General features: G+C 50.6%; 3 protein-coding genes across 3 annotated transcripts; all 3 read right to left on the reverse strand.

Annotated features, from left to right (window-relative positions):
* Nucleotides 1–2,848: 2,848 nt before the first annotated feature.
* Nucleotides 2,849–4,440, reverse strand: EI90DRAFT_3077481 (EXS family-domain-containing protein). Its single transcript, XM_039061726.1, has 7 exons — nt 4,351–4,440; nt 4,044–4,203; nt 3,978–4,002; nt 3,777–3,914; nt 3,627–3,713; nt 3,559–3,576; nt 2,849–3,409 (listed from the first exon to the last, which is right to left on the reverse strand). Exons 1-7 carry the CDS (start codon nt 4,409–4,411, stop codon nt 3,344–3,346), a joined length of 555 nt encoding a protein of 184 aa, XP_038910998.1. The 5' UTR covers nt 4,412–4,440; the 3' UTR covers nt 2,849–3,343.
* EI90DRAFT_2400601 (uncharacterized protein) lies at nt 4,342–5,408 on the reverse strand. The gene is made up of 7 exons (XM_039052973.1): nt 5,372–5,408; nt 5,232–5,321; nt 5,096–5,177; nt 4,910–5,044; nt 4,808–4,860; nt 4,569–4,644; nt 4,342–4,511 (listed from the first exon to the last, which is right to left on the reverse strand). The coding sequence occupies exons 2-7, from the start codon at nt 5,241–5,243 to the stop codon at nt 4,456–4,458; spliced, it is 414 nt and encodes a 137-aa protein (XP_038910999.1). The 5' UTR covers nt 5,244–5,321; nt 5,372–5,408; the 3' UTR covers nt 4,342–4,455.
* A 477-nt stretch (nt 5,409–5,885) lies between these two features.
* EI90DRAFT_2400697 (uncharacterized protein) lies at nt 5,886–7,036 on the reverse strand. Its single transcript, XM_039052974.1, has 2 exons — nt 5,991–7,036; nt 5,886–5,927 (listed from the first exon to the last, which is right to left on the reverse strand). Exon 1 carries the CDS (start codon nt 6,708–6,710, stop codon nt 6,066–6,068), a length of 645 nt encoding a protein of 214 aa, XP_038911000.1. The 5' UTR covers nt 6,711–7,036; the 3' UTR covers nt 5,886–5,927; nt 5,991–6,065.
* Between the last annotated feature and the right edge of the window lie 15,479 nt (nt 7,037–22,515).

Genomic DNA, 22,515 nt, shown 5'->3' on the forward strand with positions numbered 1-22,515 from the left:
TCTCAATGGATTTGCGGAATTAAAAGCCTAAATTGGAAATGTAGCCGGAGATAACTCTCACGCAGCCAATGGGCATTTTTACCAATTTATTAGACGCCGTGGGAACGAGTGAGGCTGGAATTCTGGGTTGCCGCTTGAGATTCCCACGCCCGCACATGCCCGTGACCTGCTGTGCCTAACTTGCCCAACATTGAACTCCGTCAATTCTCCACCGATTGGGACGTTCTTGGTATCGTCAGAATTGTACGAATTAGGACTATTTTTGGATACCAAATTCGTATCGAGTTGTCGCATGAATGGAAGCGGTTTCTGAATGTTGGAAGCGGGTATCCAAGCCGGCTCTGTGCGTGGGCGATTATCCCGCCTACAGCGTCGTAAAATTCAACGTCAGGAACGAGCACTTATGTACTCGAACCCTCCCCCAATGTCGTACTCAAACCCACCTATGATGTACACGAGCCCACACCCTGTGGTGTATTCGAACACCCCACCTCCGCTGCAGTACTGTCAGGGCACGCTGCTGCTGCCGCCACCTCCTTTCCTTTTGTCTCATCCTCTCATTCTCTCTTCTCTCCTTCTTCTCTTTTTCTATCTTTATACAGATGACCTCTCTTTCTTTCCTACACTTGTAGCACAGATGTGTCCAACGCTGAGCACCCCGTAGGGGCACCACAACGCCAGACGCGCCACGCACTCCTACTTGTATTTCCCCTCCAACACTTGGGATCGACTGTGGAGCCACCCATGGTAACCCGGCTTCGTCTGAGGGTGACGTGGCACCTCCATGTGACCCATTCACACATGTATATAAACTAAGCCGAAGCAGGACCGAAGAAGTAACCTTCTTCTCATTTCCCGCTTCAGGCAAGTACCCTAGTTTAGTCTAGCTTCCCACCCTAATAACAATACATTTCCCGCTTCAGCCTAAGAAGCCACACAGGGATGTAAGCCCGAGTGAGGGCTGCCCACTATATGGTCCCACTGCCCCGCTGCTGTCTGGGCCGCTAGCGCCGAGCGCTACACCGCTACCTCTGCCTTCCTCGAGCCATCCCTGACAAGTACCCCCCTCCAATGTATGCACACTCATCGGTGTACGAATCCGCCCACACACCACCAGTGCGTGGGCATGCTCCCTCCACTTCCCATGGATGAGGCCATCCCACGCACCATGCCCATTACTCGCACCGTCATCAAGATGAGGATTCATCCATGAACAATGCTGACATCGAGACTCGTCACTACAACAACAACTATCTCAGTGACGATGTCACTGTTGATGCAGCTAGGTCCACATCAACTCATAGGACTACGTCGAATCGCCCATCCGGCTCTGGCCCATCCGGGTCCGCACCGTGTAAACAGATGAGGAACTGATCCCCTCATATCCCTACCTTCGTCAATGACAATGCCGTCATTGATTACCCACTTTCATCAACAACAAGGCCGTCGTTGATTAATAACTTCTTACCTTCATCAACAACAATGCTGTCATTGATTATCTATTTTGTACCTTTCCTCTTTCGTCAACGACACCATCGTTGATTATTCATTTTTCTCTTCGTCGACGACAACTCTGCTGTCGACGACCTCCACTGTCAACATCGTCACAGTGGACGATGGTATTTAATAAACTCACAATGACGAGAAAGTCGTTTCATCGTTGACAACTCTGTCGTCGAGATCTGGGTGCATATGTTCCAGGAGAAACTCTGAGTGGGCTTCGCCTACAAACTACTATTATAGCCTCCTGCAATGAGTGTGCCCCCGTTTGCATACATCTTTCATATGTAGAACGTTAAAATTCGATTTCTTTAAAATGCTTGCTTTCCCTTTGTGTATGTATGCTTGTACCCTGTCTGTGATTTAATATCGCAAGGGAGGAGGATGTGAGGCCCCAGCCCATGTCTATATTCCGCCCACAACATCAGTTGATGTTGTGTTGTCTAATAGTTATGTCGCGACGCTAATTTAGCATCACGGAAGCTTCTCTATTTATTTGTGCCGAGAATGCATTAGATTGTATATAAACCCTCGGGGTAGCTGTAAAAGGCAGATCAGCCTTTTACCTCTACCCCGTTGAATATACAGCTCATCAAAGCTTATGTTTAGACGGACTAACTGAGGCCTGAGGCAAATGGGGGAACGGAACGTTACCGTCCCCAAATAGTAAGCAGAACCTTTCAGAGATTCATCCAACGCCACCATATGAGAACGAAGATTTTGTCTCCTATCCTGACTTTTATGAAGTCTGACACATTACTGTGCACCCAAATCACGTTCAAACTGTATGCAATGTTGATGCAGCCTGAGTTCATCTTTGTCTCATGTCCCCAACTTCACTTGAAAACCTGAGATGGTTTGGTTACACTGCTAGAATCCTACTATAAATTCAACTGAGCCCATGTCTATTGATAACACAAGTGATAATTGCTTCGCCTTTGGTGTCTCCGAAGTACAATCAAAGGGTGTCACTGTCGGAAATTAGGTAATATATATCTAAGAATTGCGAAGCAGCAAAAAGAACCTGGGAGCAAATTCCTTACAAGCTCGACCATTGAGAGCCTCAAGTCACAGCTTACATCATAGCGTGGGGTGGTGGGGGCCCCTGTTGAAAATGCCCTGTTTGGGTGGACCCAGCCATGCAGAACAGGTACCTTCGAAATAATATTACATTAAATCAAACAAAGCAAGACAATGGAAAGTCAGAAATATCAGAAGAATAGCGGTTGTAAAGTAGCATGTTATTACGCTCAGTATAGTATCAAACACAGTGGAGCTTTATTGCTCAGGCGGCTCTTGTGATTATCCAGAAATTGAAATGGCTAGAAATCGGGTCAAATCTAAGTCCCTAATATCTCAGATGTTTTAAGAATCTCTATTTACAAAGAGTATTTTTATAGCGCATACGAACAGTTTCAGAGGAACATGTGGGTCTGCAGAGAGAGAGTAGACGCCATCATAAAGCTCTTGTGGTTACACATGATAGTTGGGTGAGTGGTCACGGCACGGCTTGTGATGACTAGTTGCATGCTTCGGTCAATCAACACAAATGCCCAATCTACACATGCAACATCCGCGAAGCGAAGAGTTAGTTCACACAAGTTTGTCTTATGGAACCTCGTGGATGTGCCCTGTATTCATCTGCGGTAAACGCACAGATGGGAGATTGAAGTCCCGCAGGCGTCCCGAGAAGGCCTTTTTCAAGCCAGTCGAGGCTCGATTGTCGTCCTCGCCTTCATCTTGGAAGGTGTACAGCAGTGGAATCTCCCGCGTTGCCTGGTACTGGTCCATGTTACCCAGCTGTTCATTTTCCAGACGGTCTTCATGTGTCAAAATGTCAAGTTTACAAATTCAGACAGATGGGGCACCAGGGATGCACAGATATTCCAGTGGGCCCTGCGAAGAATTCCTAGAAACACAACAATGAACATTCTCGGCGTGATGTTCAGCCCCGAAGGCACCAGAGAGTGAGAGAACCAAATAAAACAAATAAGCACGTTGGATACCTAGCAACTACCATCAGGACATATCCAGTAATAATACTGCCTTAGTGCTCACGATTGCAAAATAATAACGCTGTCCGATGAAACGTGAGCAAGTTACCATAGCTGGGCCTGGTGGCGCACCGGAATATAGTTCCTGTATAAGAGCTCGGTGCGGAGGAACCTGTACTCTGCCATCGGATCAAGTAAGGACCAGTCTACGAGCAGGTCCTAGGGAACGTGACATTCAGATCAGAGAGCTTGATGAAATGTAAAACCAGCGATAAACTGTACCCATGCTGATGTGTAGAGTGACATGACTGATCCACTAAGGCAAAGCAGAATGAAGGCAGTGTCTCCGATTTTTGTGCCGTTGTGCCTCCACAGGTAGTAGAAAACATAGTACATCACACTCGATAGATAATTTCCGCCCTGAGGATACCCACATCAGAAGACCAGGCAAGTAAATGACTGCTATGATGGAGTCAGACTGACATTGATCATGTGCATGCGAAGTCCGCTGTCGGAATAACGTTTAGGCATTGAACAAAACGTATCAACGACAGCATGCAGCTCAAAACAAACGGTGTCTGCCAATGATGCACAAGTCCGCATTTTTCATAGCTATCGGGAGCCCAGTCATTGTGGACTGAACATGCAAGAGTCCAGAGGGAAGCAAGGGAGAATGTAAGACTGCAGAATTGGTCACCGAGCCAGAAGTCTGCGAAAGTATGGATCAGAGCTGATTAGCATTGGGAGTAGTGACATTTCTGCTTGCCTGAAAACTTAGAAGATGGACACCCCATTACATTCAGCATGTCTGTAGGCTAATTCCCAACAAGAGGATGTACCTCGACAGGGACGAGACCAGAGTCGAACAATGTCAAGAATTTCTTCAAAAACCAATACCTTGATGATCTTGCGAACATAGGCAACGGGTTCAGAACAAAACAAATCGTGAATCCAAGCCAGACTATCGCGCAAGTATGAGCAAATGGCAAATATTAAGCGGATAAAAACAGGGAGTACCTAATGGCCAGGTAGTTGCAGCAATGTTGCCAACACGACTGAACGAGAGTAGCGCACAGTAGGATAACGTAAGGAATGCAAATGAGGGTATCTCGACGTATTGACGAGGATCGATCATTGTCCGGACATCAAGCTCTAGGCAACAACATAACAGGGTGTCAAAATATGGGTAGGATAAGTTTTGTGGTGAGCTTACCGAAGATGAAACCGTAGTTGATCCGATGTCGTTTCCACACAAGCATGTTGACTCCAATAAGTAATGCTAGAACGACCGGTAGCAGGAATCCACCTTAAACCTGTAAGAGCGCAGCCCAAGCAGGGATTGCTTCCCGAGTCTCCTCTTGGAAGCCTACGACCGAGTCAGTTGAAGTCAGCAATGTGATTATATCGTATAGCACTTAGGAATATCACGCGAGAAAGCGCAGCAATGCCCAGTCCGGTGTATAATCCGGACCGGAAGGATCGAGTGTGTTGGGGGTTTCCCTGCATCGTGTCTCGAAGTCTCTCTCGTGCAACTTTCTTATCACCATCAGCTGACGGGGAATTGAGTTTCTGAAGTGCGCGGTAAAGCATTCATCACTTACTGAAATGCAAAGCATATAAAGATTCGATGTTGGAGATCATTTCAAGCATCTTCGTCTCTGATGCAAATGCGCAGTTGTCAACCTATCACCGCACCAATGAACGGGCATCAAACTAGGGAAGACGGAAGGTAATCACTTTCTCAGTCATGTAGGGCTGCTGTGCGGGAATACGGGTCACTTTCTGGGACTTCTTCAACGCTTTCCGGAACCCAGTTAAATTGAGAATCTACATGGATGTTAACACACAGGATGAAGTTAGCTCCAGACCTTGCGCACCCGATAATCATTCAATAGTTCGATTCCACTGTATGAACGTAATAGGTTCGGAAATCTGACGATTGGAATAAGAACATACCGGTAATGTTCGCGAGTGGCTTTCTTGAGTTTCTTCTTATTCTGATGATACAGATCAGGATCACGAGGGGGTGGAGCTCCGCCGATTTGCTCTTGGGTACTAGAAAACTCGTCCGAGGGTCCCTCGGCCCGTGTCCCACCCTGCGAAGTGGTGATAATATGCAACGCATCTCCTACAAGACCCCAATGTCGGGAGGCTGCAGCGGAATTGTCCTGTACCTCCTACCTCTATCGTCAACTCAAGAACGACAAAGAATCTGCAAGCCTTTACACACGTGATAAACTTTACGATGAGCCTCGAGTTCGCGCAGTTGCTCATTCAGCAAGGACGAGAATATGACGAGTTCCTCTAACTTTTCAAGGTGGAATCTTTCGACTTTATCCAACTCTTTGTCTAGAATATCGAAAAAACGTAGCTCTGGGGGCGGCAAAGTGTGATATATTTCGTTTAAGCTGCAAGTCCTCTGTACGGATGTGCCTTTATATGCGAGTGAGTAATAATGATTCAGCGCCAAAATATAGAATGAGAACGTGGTCTAACCAGTAGTGGTAGAGGCTCGATGACGAGCGTTTGCAGGGGATACCCGAAAGTAGGTACTTATTTGTGCACTCAGACTCAGACGGCACCTAGACGTGTTACGTGGGTCTGTCTGCCAGTCCTGCCAGATGAAGTGGGTACTCTCCCATCTGCAGGGTCCTGCAAAGCCGGTGGTAGCTCCGTCATAGGAGACGTAGGCTCTGGTTCCCGCGCAGAAGACATTCTCGTCAAAGGTGGGGAATGCCTGTGCGAGCCATACGTTGGGAAGGGGAGTCTGTTGTCGCTCAACCGATCCGCTTCTCTGCCTGCTCTAGACGGGGTGAAGGAGTGTTCAGAGGCGGGAGGCAGTGGATTGGCGCCGCGGAAAGTCAACGGAGAACCCCTTGGCGTTCGCGCACTAGATACCACTACGCCGTCTGGTCCTACCCCTGGAGCCGTCGCTCCTGATCTTACCGAGGTTCGTGAAGATGGGCCAGACCTTGAGCGCTCCAGCTGGACACCGGAAATTTCGCGAACACATCTCTTAAGTTTGCGATAGTCGCTGAGAAGCCATATTAGTAGTCGATTTCCCACAACCAATCTGTTAGCCAAAAGCGCCCACATATAGGCCCGTTTCCATTCCGGAGTCTTGGCAGGGGGAAGCAAGTTGTCAATACGACGATACTGACTCTGTGCAGTTTTCCAACGCACCTGGGTGTCCTCGAGATAGCGCGCAAACTTCATCGCATAGCAAAAAACAGCAAGATCGAAACGAGTGACCTCTTTCCCATATCGTCTGATAGCCAGGCATGGTCGGAGTCAAATTTCGAAAACAACTGAGCGCAACCATATCCTAGTACGAGATTGGTCACAAGCGAGGTCCCACAACAATATTCGCTCCAATTAAATTCAGCCAACTCCGCTACAATACCAGACTCGTACCCAGTCGTCGTCGCTCCGTGGACGCGCACTGCGTACACGCAATTTCAAGTTGGGTTTATATTAAAAGTCACAGTCACCTTTACATGATGCATGAGTAGTCATCTTTTGTATTGAAGTCACATGTGCCGGAAATAGAGTTAAACCCGATCACCTACTCCGAAAACCACTTCGCTCCAACGACTGACACAAAAGTTGGGTGGCCCGACCGCGAAGTCATTAAACTAGAAAGGTAAAAGCAAAGCGAACAGCTAGTACACGCACGAGAAAGTGAAAAAAAAAAAAAGAAAAGAAAAGAAAGAGAGAGAGAAATGAAAAAGGGGCGGCAATGTCGACCAGGGGGTAAAAGCTCAGGCAGCACCAGGGTGGGCGTCATGCCGACCCCGAGCCCAGGGCCGTCGACCATGAGCGCCCAATTGCCATCTTATAAAACGCCGAGCGCGGCCTAGGCAATTGGGTTTATGGGTAGTTCCGCAAGAACTAGGACAGTTCACAGGAACATCCACACAGCCTACGCGCCGTAGACTAGGTGTCCCACTATAGACTCGCAGAGTCAGGAGGTTCTACCTCTATCTGTCTTCCCCCCTGACGAGGGCACAGCCCAAGCAGACAACAAAGCCCGGGACCCCCCAAAAATCAAATTAAATTAGAGCCCTATGAAACCTACCAATCGCCCGCCTCAGCCCTAACCTCAATACAGTGCCCATGAAACCACAAGTACCACCTCCCTAATGCGCACCCAAATGATGCCCTAACCCACCACTAGCCACCGATCACAACCGAAGCCTGGCCCGTCACCTAACAGCTACCCAGGCAGTCCCCGGCCACTATTGGCCAAGATGGCCCAGCAGGAAACGCTCTCCCTCACCCCCTTACCCAATCACCCTGTCCCTTTATAACTACGCCGATCTGCGTCTCAACCATATGACTCCCCAACAACCCCTCTGAGAGCATATGCACGACACACCCAAACTGCACCATTAAGCTCGACCTGGTATCCCAAAAGCGAGTTTCAGATCTCCCGAGCATTCTGGAGACACCCCCTCTCATACCTCTGCAGCCCCGGCTCCAGTTTCCCCACACCCACGATAGGAGTAGGGCCGGGAGACTCCCCCCCAGCCACAGTGGACGAGATCTCAAGGGTAGTTATGACAATGTACAACACACTGACGAAAACCCTGACCAACAACCTAAGTGCGGAAAAACAAAAAATAAAAATAAAAATAATTACCACCTGCCATCCCACTGCAATAACCTGTACAACCTGTGTGAACTAACCCATACCACAACCAAATGAGCATTACCTAGGCCACTCCTGAATTGCGTAGTCAATTTGCCCACTGATTTAAACCAGAATCGCCGCTGCCAAATCTCCACCCTGGCATGGCTACAACATCTGGGCAAGAAACCCGCTACACCCTAATATCTCATAGAATCAACTTTCCCCCACTAGAATCAAGGGGCACCACTATCCCCCCAGGCCCACCCGTAACACTCTGAACATTCGCCCCCAAAACGCCACTGGTAAATGACCCCCGATGACTAAACAAACCGACCCGACCCTGGCCCACCCCACATGCCTAGATTGCCCCCCACCCAGATCCGGGAAAACCCAAACCCCCCCCTAACCGCCAATCGAAAATACTGACGCATTCTAGCAGCCGGGAATAAAACGGGTAACTCCGCAGGAACTGTGTCAGTTCCCTCCCCCCCCAACAAGTTCCCCGCTAAACCATGGAGGTAAATATCCCCCTGTTCACCCCATAACCTCTGACAAGGTCCCAGTCTGAACAGCCATCCATACCCCTCCATACAACCTTCCAATCCCTACTGAGGGCTGAGGACGAACAAATGGCAGCAGCCATAACCAATGTGCCACAAAATTTCACCGTCACTATAGCTGACCGGGATGAGGAGATCACCCACGACTCCGACTCCGACAATACAGACACCTCCCAACCCAACCCCCTCTTCGGGAAGAACTACCAAGGAAGCGGTAAAAACCAAGACCCTACTCCAGCATCTGAAAATGAAATGAGGAAACACGCAAGATCACCCACCGCCACAAGACTCCAGGGCCCTTTAAAGGCCCCCCCCCCGCTTTCTCCCCCCTAAAGCGATGAGGCCCCTCCTCACCACCCCCCAGAACTTCAAACCCTCCCTTGTGCCCACCCCTGATGTCTTGGACTTTGAGTCTGGAGGCTCAGCGGCTTTCCTAAAAAATATAAACCCCACCGAATTCCCTCCATCCCGGAGCCCAGCCATGGACGGTGATGGATCCCCCATTGCCATGGACCACCCAACCTTCATGCCGGTACTTGCAGAAAAACCCGATGACGGAAGAGATGACCTCAACTGTTATAAAAATGGGGCCTAATTGGCCCATTTCTATAGCGTTCGGGTGCAGGAGGGGGCCGTGACATTGAGAAGATGTTACAATTAATGTAACAGGTGTTATCGGGGTTTTTGGGTAGTAATTGTTGGTTTTTTGTTGTTATTATTTACATGTCACGTGATATTGTACTGCATAGAGCCCATAAGAGGCTAAAAATGGGAAAATCCCATTTCCATAACATCAACTGGCTACCTCTCAGCCCTGGCCTAGCCAACTTTTACGCACACGGCTTCCGCCCAGGTCGCCTCCTTGAAGGAGCAAACCCTGACCGTGCCAAAGCCTGGCTAAAAAAGGCAGGTGCCATTCTAGTCCTACCCCTAGATGCCGCCCACAGCGAAGAAAACACCAGCAACTTCCAGACCAACATGGAAGCTTTCCTCGAAAGAGCATTCCCACACCAAGTAGGAGAAGTGAGCATTATCCCCCTGTCCCCATTGACCTCAGACGTGGCGGAACCCCCCAATACGCTAAACTGTGGGGCTTCTTAATTGATGGCCTGAACCCCCAATTCGCTGACCTCCTCATACGCGAACACCTATGGATATGCAAGACGTTTGGGTTCATCGCTATCGGCACTAGATTCAAGCCTTCTTCCTTCATGATTTCAATTGTAGGAATGGGCAACAGGTTGAAGGACGTGAACAACATTAAAGATGCTGTCAAGCAAACTATCACCAAATCACCAAGCCCCTTCCGAACATTCCTAGAGGAGGCAAGCATGACAACTGACCAAATAAAGGAAATTGTAGACAGTGTCAGAGTAATCCCAAGAGGATATGCCCCCAACGGAAAGGAATATAACGAAAACACCGAGGAAAAAAGAAGGCTGACCTCAGACAAATCGGTAACCATGTGGGAGCTGCATATAGACCCTCCCTTCAAGACCCTCAAAGAGGCACGAGAAACCGCACATGACCAATGGTCCCATATTTTCAAAATGGCCTCGTTCGTAAGTGAGAGAACCCAAGCCAGACACACCTTCAACAGACAAAGAGTCTGTAACACCTGTAAAGCCTCCGACCACTTATTCCACTGCTGCCCGATCCACTCTCACTCTGCCTGGAATCAACGGTACCCCAAACAAGATGCCGACATGGAAGCAGATACCGACAGCAATGCGATCCCCTCCAGCTCTAGTGGAGGTCCATTCCCCTCCCTCCCTTGACACCTGCCTTATTCAAACTTCCAACGTGGAAGAGGACGTGGCCGTCCCCCCACCCAATATGGCTCACGATTCCTCTCCTTTGTCCCTCCAAAATACAACTTTGACTGATATGCACCTTAAAAGGATTTCACCCTGAACCGTGGACAAATGGCAAAATAAATTAGATAACCAAAAGAGCCCCGCTCACATCACGTAGTTACTCTGCCCTGTCCTGTAAATACTTCCCTCACAAACACTATGATTCAATTGAAAACCCTAACTAACCCATAACCTCCCCTCCTCCCCACACCCTACTGAGCCCACACTTACTGAGCCCACGGGCGACAGGAAAGCCCAGTAGCTTGATCCCAAAACGCCCGAAAATACCCTGAACCCCGGCTGGCAATCGGATCGGGAAACACCAAAATGCCTGTAAAAAGATCAACCCCCCAAAGCCCAATCACACGGCGAATACCCAACTGGTAAATAGACCACAGCCCCCGGTGCCCAGAGGGCAGAGAATTTATACTGTTTTATCAAAACCCAATGATGGTCACCAGGGATCGGAAAACAGACCAAAAACCCCAGCCCCACATATACCACTCCGCCTAAGAGGTGGAAGACCCCCAACGACCCCAAACGGCCACCTCTCCATTGCGGCCCTCAACATTAGAGGAGCCAACAGCCCACAGACTAAACAAAAATGGAACCTTATCACAAATAAAATGAAGGATAAGATCACTGTGATGTGCGTATCAGAAACCCACATCGACTCACCCCAAGAAGACCTACTAGCCAACCGGTACAACAATGAATTCCACATCATCCACTCCTTTGACCCGACCCACACCAGAGCCGCCAGCATTGCAATTATCATCAATAAAAGCATCATAAAAAAGAAGCCAACGGAATCGACCAACCTTATCCCTGGACGAGCCATCCTCACCATGATCGAATGGCCACCTGGCAACAAGATCACACTATTAACAATATATGCCCCAAACACTAGAGGGGCAGGTACCGAGAACACCGCATTCTGGCAGAAACTAGGTGAACTCACAGAAAACATCCAGGTCGACATTGCCCTGGGTGACTTCAACATTGTCGAAGAAGCAATTGACCGTTCCCCCCAACACGAAGATGCGAATGCTGCAGTAGTGGCCCTAAAAGAACTCCTCTACCTCCATGACCTAAAAGATGGATGGCACCAAGCAACCTGGCACCCACAAAAAACTACACCTTCGGACACTGTACAGGAACTCATATGTCACGAATTGACAGGATCTATGCCACAAATGAAATAATAAATAAATCACTCACCTGGAGTATCAAAAACCCAGGCATCCCAACGGCTGACCACCAGCTGATCTCAATAGACATACATGATCCCCACGCACCACACATTGGCAAAGGCAGATGGGCAATCCCAAACTACCTAGTAAACGACCATGAATTCCTGAAAGGAGCCGAAGATCTTGGGAATGAAGCACTGGACAAAACCAACCAACTCACCGCACTAAATACCCCCGGTGTCATATCCATTCCCGGCCATCGACTTCCGGTCCCTCCGATTCCTCCGTTCCAACTCCGCTCCTCCCTCACTAACCTCGGAGCCCCCGTTATTCCGCAATCCTCTCGGTACCCCTCGATGGTCACCACCCCCCCATTCCAATTTATTACCTACGCCTCCCTAAGTACGGAGCCCCAAAGACTTCCGGACAGCTCCGACGTCCGCTAGCGCACCCCCGCCTCCGCTGAGCAATACACTCGCCTGCCCTGCAGAGTCCACCTTCGGGCTTATCCCTCCTTTCCGTTTCTGGGTTATCGCCTGCCTTTCCGCTAACCCCGTGAACCGACTCGTCGGTAATATTCAGTCGGCTAATGGTTAAACCCCGTTAGCTCCGCTCCGTTCGGCTCCGCCAATTGCGGAACCGTCTCCGCTGTAACCATATATATATCCCACTTGTACATAGGTTACGCCCCAGTAGAAAAATCAACTAGAGTTCCCCCCTAGGTTCTAATTGCCAGTCAGTAAGTTAGGGCACGGACGTGTCACTAGGCACAGCGCTCCTGGCAGAAGTCGCTGAGGCCGAAGCCCTCCGTTACGGAGACATTCTTTCGTCTCAAGTCTGGTCTCTGACAGTATTTTTCTACTCCCTGACTAGTACACGTCTTGTATGGCACCAAAAGTCCTTCGCACTCGTTCGCAACTACGCACATTAGTCCCCAACTCCGCTTCACCTTCCCCAGAACCCTCTCAGCCTGGTCCTAGTCGATTGGCGAGAAACCCAGTTGAGTTTCGAAGCTTTTCTAACCTTGAAACCCCTCTCCCATCGACTCCGATCATGCGCCCCGTTAGGAATCGATCACCAGTCGCAGACTCCGACTTTGGAGACACCACGGAACAACCCATAGATCCCGCCCACTTCTTTGGACTCGGTTCCGAGGTCCCCGACTTCGTCAACCCTCCTCCTGCTGATCCTCCCATTCCCACTGTCCCAACCACTGACGATCCCGAACCCACCTCCAACGTGGCCACTACACAACCGGCCCAAGCCATTGCCAGTCTGGCTCGTCACACCGGACGACGACGACGACCACCATCTTCTGCTCTCCGGACCAAGGTCCGTGAACCCGAACAGTTCGACGGAAAGGATCCCCGAGAACTCCGAGTATTCTTGGTCCAATGCGAGCTCAACTTCCAGGACTGTCCCCTCGCTTTCGCTAGCGACCGCGCTAAAGTCATATTTGCGCAGTCCTACCTCAAGGGAATGGCCCTCGATTGGTTCGAGCCGGACCTGTTATTTGACCAGAATTCCACACTTCGTCCGCGATGGATGAACGACTATCAAGAGTTCGTTAATGAACTTCAAACTAACTTCGGCCCTCACGATCCTGTGGGCGACGCCGAGGTTCAACTGATGACACTGGACATGAAGGACGGGCACCACATCAACAAATACGTCGTCGAGTTCAACTGACACGCCTCCCAACTTCACGGTTACGGAGAAGCCGCGCTTCGTCGTTTCTTCTATAACGGATTGCCGGAACGTATCAAGGATGATATTGCCAGAGTAGGTAAACCCTCTACTCTCTCTGAGCTTCGCACCCTTTCCCAAACTCTCGATGCACGCTATTGGGAGCGTAAATCGGAAGTTACACGTCACGCGAAACCCTCTTCCTCTAACGTTTTCGACAAGTCCACCGCCGCTTCTCGTTCCGACCCCGTCCCTTCCTCCTCCGTTTTCAACTCCGCTTCCGGTAGTAGGCCTCCGAAGGACAATAAGAAGTCCGAGGCCAGCTCCGCCAAACCGGACCTCTCATCTAAACTCGGAGACAACGGTAAGCTCACACCACAAGAGCGTAAGCATTGTCTCGACGAGAAACTATGTATGTTCTGCGGTCAGTCTGGCCATATGGTCAAGGATTGTCCCAAGTCTTCTTCTCGCGCCTCTAAGGCCCATTCGGCCCAGACCGAGGAGCAAGGATCCGCTTCCGCAGAAGCAAAAAATTAGTCCGCACCCCCGTGGACTCCGCACGGACCGGGGGTTGCGATCCTTCCTTCCGTGCGCTCAAAGAAGTGCATTTAAACGCGTCTTCCATTTCCGACTTATCCTCCCTCCACATTCCCGTTTCCTTCTCTCTTTCAAATGGTCTATTTTCTCCTTTCAATGTTGACCCTTCGGGCAATGTTCTACCCGTTGTAGATAGTGTTGCTGATGTACCACTCTCTCCTCCGCCCCCTCCGACTACTTCCGTAGATCGATCCACCTCTCTCCGCTTCTCTTCTTCTTCTTCTCTTCCTGTTTCTCCTCCGTCCAATAGTAGGACACAAAATAAACTTTTCCACTCCTATGAGAACGTACCCGCACTCGTAGATTCTGGGTCTTCGGACTGCTTCATCGACGACACCTTCGTAAAAAAGCTGGCCTTGAAGACATACCAGATCAAACCCCTACAACTACGCCTATTCGACGGTAGCACCAACTCAATCATAACCCGTGCCGTTGATATTCCCCTCCGCTTCGCTTCCGGAAACATCACCCCCACGACTTTCTTTGTCACATCGCTGGATGGATCATGTTCCCTAGTCCTAGGACACAACTGGCTTACCCGCTACAATCTGTTGATTGATTGGGTCTCAAGCAGTATTACGTTCCGAACTTCCGAACCTACCAAGACAGTCACTCCGAGCTCTCCCCCGTCGTCTCCGGCAACACTGCCGTCGTCCGACATCCAACCATCTGATGTTTCGCCAGCACCTCAGTCGCAGGCTGTTACCCCTCCACTACCATCTATCGAGTTCGTCAGCCGTTCCGCATTCGCGAAGGCTTGCTGACTTGAAGGATCGGTATCCTTCAGCCTAACCATCCCTTCCGAGGAAAGCCGCTTGAGGGCTGCCTCATCCCACACCGATTCCGTCGACCTCTCGGCCGTTCCGAAGGAGTATCACGAGTTCGCGGATGTGTTCAGTAAGAGCAAAGCCTCGATGCTGGCACCGCACCGTGAGCACGACCTAAAGATCGACCTTGAGGAAGGCACCTCCCCACCCTTGGGTACCATGTACTCTCTCTCTCCTTCAGAACTCGAGGCCCTCCGGGCGTTCTTAGATGAACACCTGGCCTCCGGTTTCATTCGCCCCGCTACTTCCGCTCACGCGGCACCGGTCCTCTTCGTCCGCAAGAAGGACGGATCCCTCCGTCTCTGCATCGACTTCCGAGGGCTGAACAAGATCACCAAAAAGGATCGCTACCCACTTCCCCGCATCTCCGACCTCCTTGACGCACCTAGCCATGCCACGGTCTATACCAGACTCGACCTCCGGCATGCTTACCACCTGGTTCGCATTGCAGCAGGCGACGAATGGAAGACTTCCTTCCGCACGCGCTATGGTTCCTATGAGTGGCTTGTCATGCCATTCGGTCTCACGAATGCACCTGCGGCTTTCCAGCGATTCGTCAACACGATCTTTGCCGACCTCCTGGACGTTTCTGTGGTAGTCTACCTAGACGACATCCTTACCTACTCGAAAGACATGGCTTCGCATCAGGAGCATGTCCAAGAAGTTCTTAGGAGACTCCGCAAACACGGCCTATACGCCAATCCGAAGAAATGCGAGTTCCATACGGACACTACGGAATATCTCGGTTACTGCCTCTCTCCTTCCGGACTCACCATGTCCATCGAGAAAGTCAAAGCCGTCCAAGATTGGCCCGAGCCCCGTAAAGTCAAGGATGTCCAATCCTTCCTTGGCTTCGCTAACTTCTATCGGCGTTTCATTCACCAATACTCCGACATTGTGGTCCCCTTGACGCGCCTCACGCGTAAAGGAGCCCCCTGGCTATTCTCCGACGATTGTCGCGCTGCTTTCAACACCTTGAAAGAAGCCTTCACCTCCGCTCCTATCCTCACACATTGGCTACCCGACGCCCCCCTCATCGTAGAAACCGACGCCTCCGATTACGTGATCTCCGGAATCCTTTCCATTCGCTGTGATGACGGAGAGATTCGCCCCGTCGCTTTCTGCTCAAGAACACTCTCGGCGCCAGAGCTCAATTACGATACCCATGACAAGGAACTGCTCGCCATTCATGATGCGTTCCGATCATGGCCTCATTACCTCGAAGGTTCAGGAACCCCAATCGACGTCGTCACCGACCACAAGAACCTCGAGTATTTCTCCACCACCAAACTCTTGACCCGGCGGCAAGCCTGCTGGTCAGAGTTCCTCTCCCAATTCCACATGACAGTCCGATTCCGTCCTGGAAGACTCGGAGTTAAACCAGATGCGCTGACAAGACGCTGGGACGTCTATCCCAAAGAAGGGGATATGGACTACGCTCGCGTCAATCCGCAGAACTTCCGACCGGTCTTCACTTCGGAGCAGCTCACTGCGTCCTTACGAGCCACATTCCTAGCTGCCACAGTAATCCGAGCAGCCGTACTCGTTGACACAGAGGCTCTTCATCGAGACATCCTAACCTCCCTCTCCTCCGACACCTCAATCTCTTCTCATCTCGCTTCCCCCAACCTCCCCAACTCCCGCTGGTCCGTTGATGCCGAAGGCCTCTTAAGGCTGGACAATTGCATTTACGTGCCGGATTCTAACGATCTCCGTCTTCGTGTTTTGCGAGACAAACACGACCACCAACTTTCCGGACACTTCGGGCAAAACCGGACTCTGGATCTAGTGCGTCGTGAGTATACCTGGCCGGGCATCCGTAACTTCGTCAAGAGTTACGTATCCTCCTGCACTTCTTGTGCCCACGCCAAGGTCCCCCGTCATAAGCCTTACGGCTTACTCAAACAACTCCCCATCCCCGAACGTCCTTGGAACTCCATCTCCATGGATTTTATCGAACAGCTACCCTCCTCTTCCGGATTCACTTCCATCTTGGTCGTCGTGGACCGCCTGTCCAAACAGTGCATTTTTATCCCTACCCACGATACCATCACCTCTCCGGAACTGGCCAAGCTTTTCCTCCTCCACGTGTTCTCCAAGCATGGGGTTCCATCCCACGTCACCTCCGACAGGGGTCCGGAGTTCGTCTCTCATTTCTTCCGTTCACTTGGTAAGGCCCTCGACATCCGCCTCCACTTCACCTCCGGTTATCACCCGGAAGGAGACGGTCAGACCGAACGGATGAACCAGACGCTCGAGCAGTACCTGCGTATTTACAGTAACTACCAGCAGGACAATTGGTCCGAACTCTTGCCTCTCGCAGAGTTCGCATACAACAACGCTCCGAATGCCACCACGGGCGTCTCCCCGTTCTTCGCCAACAAAGGCTACCATCCGAACATCACCGTTCACCCGGAGCGAGACCTGACATCGGTACACGCCCAAGAGTACTCCGTCGATCTCGACTCCCTCCACCACTTCCTTCGCGAGGAAATGCATCTCGCTCAGATCCGTTATCAGGGCCCGGCAGACTCTCGTCGGAGCCCTGCCCCAGCTTTCGAAGTAGGAACCTCGGTCTACGTAAAGGCCAAGTACTTCCGTTCCACTCGACCTTCCAAAAAGCTCTCTGAGAAAAACCTCGGCCCATTCGAGATCATCGCCCGCGTTGGAACCCACTCCCTCACTCTCCGCCTGCTGGAAAACATGCGAGCCATTCACCCAGTATTCCATGTCTCGCAGATCGAACCATCCGTCCCGAACACCATTCCGAACCGCCACCAGCCACCTCCGCCTCCCGTAGAAATCGAAGGCGAGATGGAGTTCGAGATCGAGGAAATACTCGACTCCAAGATCAACCGATGTAGACGCAACAAGCTGCTCTACTTGGTCAAGTGGCTAGGCTATGAAGGGACCGACAAGGAGACACAATGGCTCCTTGCCGGTGAACTCGATCACGCCTCCGACCTCGTCGAAGCGTTCCACTCTCGGTATCCAGCGAAGCCTGGACCCGAAGCTCCTTAGGAACCCCAACTCCTCTCCCATTCCTCCTTTCCCCTCCTCTCCTCACTTCCGTTTTCACTTTTATTTCCTCATTTTCGCTTTTCTTCCTGTAAGTGCAGCTCCCCTCGTCTTACTAATTCTGGGCCTTCAAGGGTTCAGGCCTAAGAAGGGGATACTGTCATATCCATTCCCGGCCATCGACTTCCGGTCCCTCCGATTCCTCCGTTCCAACTCCGCTCCTCCCTCACTAACCTCGGAGCCCCCGTTATTCCGCAATCCTCTCGGTACCCCTCGATGGTCACCACCCCCCCATTCCAATTTATTACCTACGCCTCCCTAAGTATGGAGCCCCGAAGACTTCCGGACAGCTCCAACGTCCACTAGCGCACCCCCGCCTCCGCTGAGCAATACACTCGCCTGCCCTGCAGAGTCCACCTTCGGGCTTATCCCTCCTTTCCGTTTCTGGGTTATCGCCTGCCTTTCCGCTAACCCCGTGAACCGACTCGTCGGTAATATTCAGTCGGCTAATGGTTAAACCCCGTTAGCTCCGCTCCGTTCGGCTCCGCCAATTGCGGAACCGTCTCCGCTGTAACCATATATATATCCCACTTGTACATAGGTTACGCCCCAGTAGAAAAATCAACTAGAGTTCCCCCCTAGGTTCTAATTGCCAGTCAGTAAGTTAGGGCACGGACGTGTCACTAGGCACAGCGCTCCTGGCAGAAGTCGCTGAGGCCGAAGCCCTCCGTTACGGAGACATTCTTTCGTCTCAAGTCTGGTCTCTGACACCCGGAGTTCAAGACTGCTTCCTCCACTTCACCCAATCCATTATAGCGTTAGCACGCAAACTTGCCAAAACCAAGTCAGGCAAGCTAAACTCAACTCTTATCCATCTGGAGAAACGCAGAAACAAAGCCGTCCGGAAACTGAGCTCCCCCTGAACAGCACGCCAGTTAAAGGAAACCCAATACCAGATGATGATGCTAACCGAAAGGATCCAGGAGGTGGAAAGAACCCGGCATAGGAATAATAAGACCACAGCCAATACAAACAAGCGCCTCTTCACTGAATCAATAAACAAATACTGGTGCGGGTGGGGGAAAAATAAAAGGCCACGTGACACTATATCCGAACTTCGAATCCCCCACTCCGACCCCCCCCCTGCTACACCTCCAACTCCTCAGAAATGGCCAAGATTGCCGCAGAACACTACAACGCCGTGCAATCAAGAGACCTCAACTTAATCCCCCCCCTCAGAAAGAGAACCCTGCATCACTGAATGCCTCTCATCTATCACAACCACACCTGCAACACAAACTGCTCCCATGGCTTCCGGTATCAGCTACAATGAAACCCTAACCGCCCTAAGACAGTCCCCAAACGGTAAAGCCCCTGGCCTCAACGGCATCCCAACTGAACTTTACAAGAAACTCCACAAAAGATGGGCAGCAGAGGCAGATGGCCATGTAGATATAGTTCAACTCCTCCATAATGTAATTAGTGACATCGAAATGCGAGGTGTTTCCTCCCCACAGTTCACTGCTGGCTGGCTGTGCCCTTTATATAAAAAGAAAGACAAACGAGAAATCGAAAATTACAGACCAATCACTGTACTAAATGCTGAATACAAAATTATGACAACAGCACTCATGAACAAAATAGCGCCAATCACCCCTAACCTCATAAATAAATGCCAGGCTGCCTTCATAAAAGGCAGAAGCATCCACGATCAGATTGACCTAGTCAACTGCATGATAGACCTGTGCGAAATCATCAGTCAAGACAGTGCAATAGTTGCCCTAGACCAAGAAAAAGCGTACAACAGGATCCGTCACGACTACCTCTGGCACACACTGGAAGCCACTGGGATCCCACCACCCACCATAAACTCCATAAAGGCCCTCTACTCCAACCCCGGTACCAGAGTGATCCTGAACGGCGAAATCAGTGATGAATTCTTAATAGACCGAGGAGTACGTCAAGGCGACCCACTGTCATGCCTCCTCTTCAACATAGCTATTGAACCCCTATCTGCTATGCTGAGAGAATCCAGTAAAATACAAGGCCTTGAAATCAAAACACCAGTACTCACACAAAAAGTCATTGTCTCCCTATTTGCCGACGACGCCGCGGTCTACCTCTCAAAAAACGACGATGTAACTAACCTATTCAACATCCTTGACACCTGGTGTACCGCCTCAGGAGCTAAATTCAACCAAGGAAAATCCATGGTTATCCCCGTCAGCTCAGCAACATACCGCAAAAACCTACTTGACACCAGAAAACTAAACCCCAACTCATCTAACCCCTTCCACATCGACATGACAATCCTCCAAGATGGCCAGACCACAAGGTATCTAGGTGCCCAGTGTGGTAACTGCCCTACCGGGATCGACCCATGGCCGGACATTATGGCCAAAATCAACACAAGCCTTAAACACTGGCAGAAAACCTACCCGACCATCGAAGGGCGAAAACTCATCACCCAAATGGTCATTGGCGGAATGACCCAATTCCACACCTCTGCCCAAGGCATGCCAGCCAAAATCGAAAAGGAATTAAACACCCTAATAAAAAACTTCATATGGAACTCCCAACTCCCCTCACTCAGCATGAGGACCCTGAACAGCCCTACTAGTGAAGGGGGAAGAAACGTCTTGAATATCCAAGCAAGGAACGAAGCGATTCACCTTATGAAGCTGAAAAAGATCTTAGATAGATCTCCTGACAGACCACCCACTGCCGACAATGCCGAGGCCATAATAATTTGCTCACTCCCAAAACACACCCGCGACCAAGAGGCCCATGACCCCCGAATAATCGATGTCTTTACCCAACAGATCTTTAACAAACACCGCTATGTGAGCAAACCCTCCTGCGCGAAATTAAAGCCATACTCAACACTGGGGCCAAGTACAACCTAGCCCTCGATGATGTCAACCTCCCCCTGAACATCAGGCTGGATCTCCCAGCATGGTACCATATCGGAACAGAAGAGCACGTCAAATCAAGAGAAAATACGCCTGCAGCGAAATGCCTCAGAAACACTCACAACTGCCAGCGCACCGGCGACCTCCTCATCCTAGCGAACATCCTAGACGACCCACAACACAGACAATGGAACAAATCCTGCTCCTGCCCACCATGCACCAACTTCAAAACGGCCGGCTGCAAAAACCCCGAAACCTGCTACCAACTAGCCAACAACATGATATCAAACCTGAAACCCCAATACAACCCCCGCACAGCTCCCATATGTTGCCCTCCCCCCTCAGGTGACGAGAGGGCCATCATCGAATCCCACTCCCTCAACGGCCCCTCAAGTATTAAGGTTATCAAAACCTTCCCCGACCCAAAAGACCACACGTCAGACTACTTCCGCATCTTTCAGGAAAAGAATAACCAACCCCCCCCCCTCAGGCTCACCCCCCCAAAGAAACTAAGCACCGATACCATGGCATACACAGATGGATCCTGTACAGGAAACGGCGAAACTGATGCCAAGGTGGGCTTCGGAGTATGGATCGCTGTGAGGTCTTAGGGTTGCTCAGCACACAAGGCCGTAAGTGATACAAGATAGTGTATTTTACGGTGGTGTGTAAGCGGTTACCCGGAGGTTCCCGCTTGCCCACGTGACTATGTGTATCTAATTTACATGTGACTCGGGGTTCGGGGCTATTGCCCTGACATTCTCCCCCCTTGCGTTGCATTTGCGACGCATACAAGGTTGATAGTAAAATAAAACAGAGTTTTACTAGTTGATTTACATTGAGTTTGGAATTATCAATGAGTGTTTCGTTGTCGCCACTTTAAAGTGGGCGATTTTGTACATATCGGTGGAAGGAAGAGAGGAGGTTTAAGGAATGAATGAGTGTGGGCTGTTACTTTGAAGTGAACGGCGATACATTGGTATCGCAGGGAGAGAAGAAAGAAATGGTGGAGTTTGTCGAAAATGGATTTCGACCCAAAGGTTGTATGTCTTTGGTGTTCCTCACTTGTTCTGTGAGGGTTCGTGTGTAAGTCGTGTTTACACACGAGCGGTGGTGGATGTGGGTCTTTTTGACGGAGTTGAGATTTCCGCAATTGTTACTTGCGGTTCCTCGCATACAGTATTGTGTGTGGGGCCTCGAGTTGGGGGAAGGTGTTTTCATGGGCGCCTCGATGGCGTATTACCGTGTCACTTTCCCTTCTCTCAAGGGTGGGTTCATTGCCCCAGAGGAGGGTTTTCCTCCGGGTTGTTCATCTGGACATCCGATTGCTGTGTCGGATGTGATGACGTAGCCTGGGCTACATTGTCGGGCTGTGGGCTCGACAAAGTGGGTGCTCCCTGGGTGGGAGCGGGTTGTTGTGTTCCTGAGCTGCTTGGCTCAGGTGTAGAGTACGGTAGGTCTACCGTTCTTCCCGTGGGGAAGGGTGGTCGTTGGGCTGGTTGTCCAGCACGGAGACTTGCATCTCTTTCCCGGTATTTGGAAGCTTTCGCTTCCCGTTCTGCAGTTCTTGCGGCACGTTCCTCAGGAGTCCTGAGTGGTTTGAACTGGGACTTTAAGTAGGCAGCTTTGCCTAGGCTTCCCAGGAGATTTTCCCCTTATTCTCTGGGGAATTATATTCCTCCGTGAGTCTTGCGATACTTGGGAGTCCCAAGAAGTATTTCTCGGTTTCCTTCGCTTTT

Source organism: Cantharellus anzutake (genome assembly GCF_015039405.1).
Source record: "Cantharellus anzutake strain C23 chromosome Unknown EI90scaffold_69, whole genome shotgun sequence".
NCBI classification, from domain to species: Eukaryota; Fungi; Basidiomycota; class Agaricomycetes; order Cantharellales; family Hydnaceae; genus Cantharellus; species Cantharellus anzutake.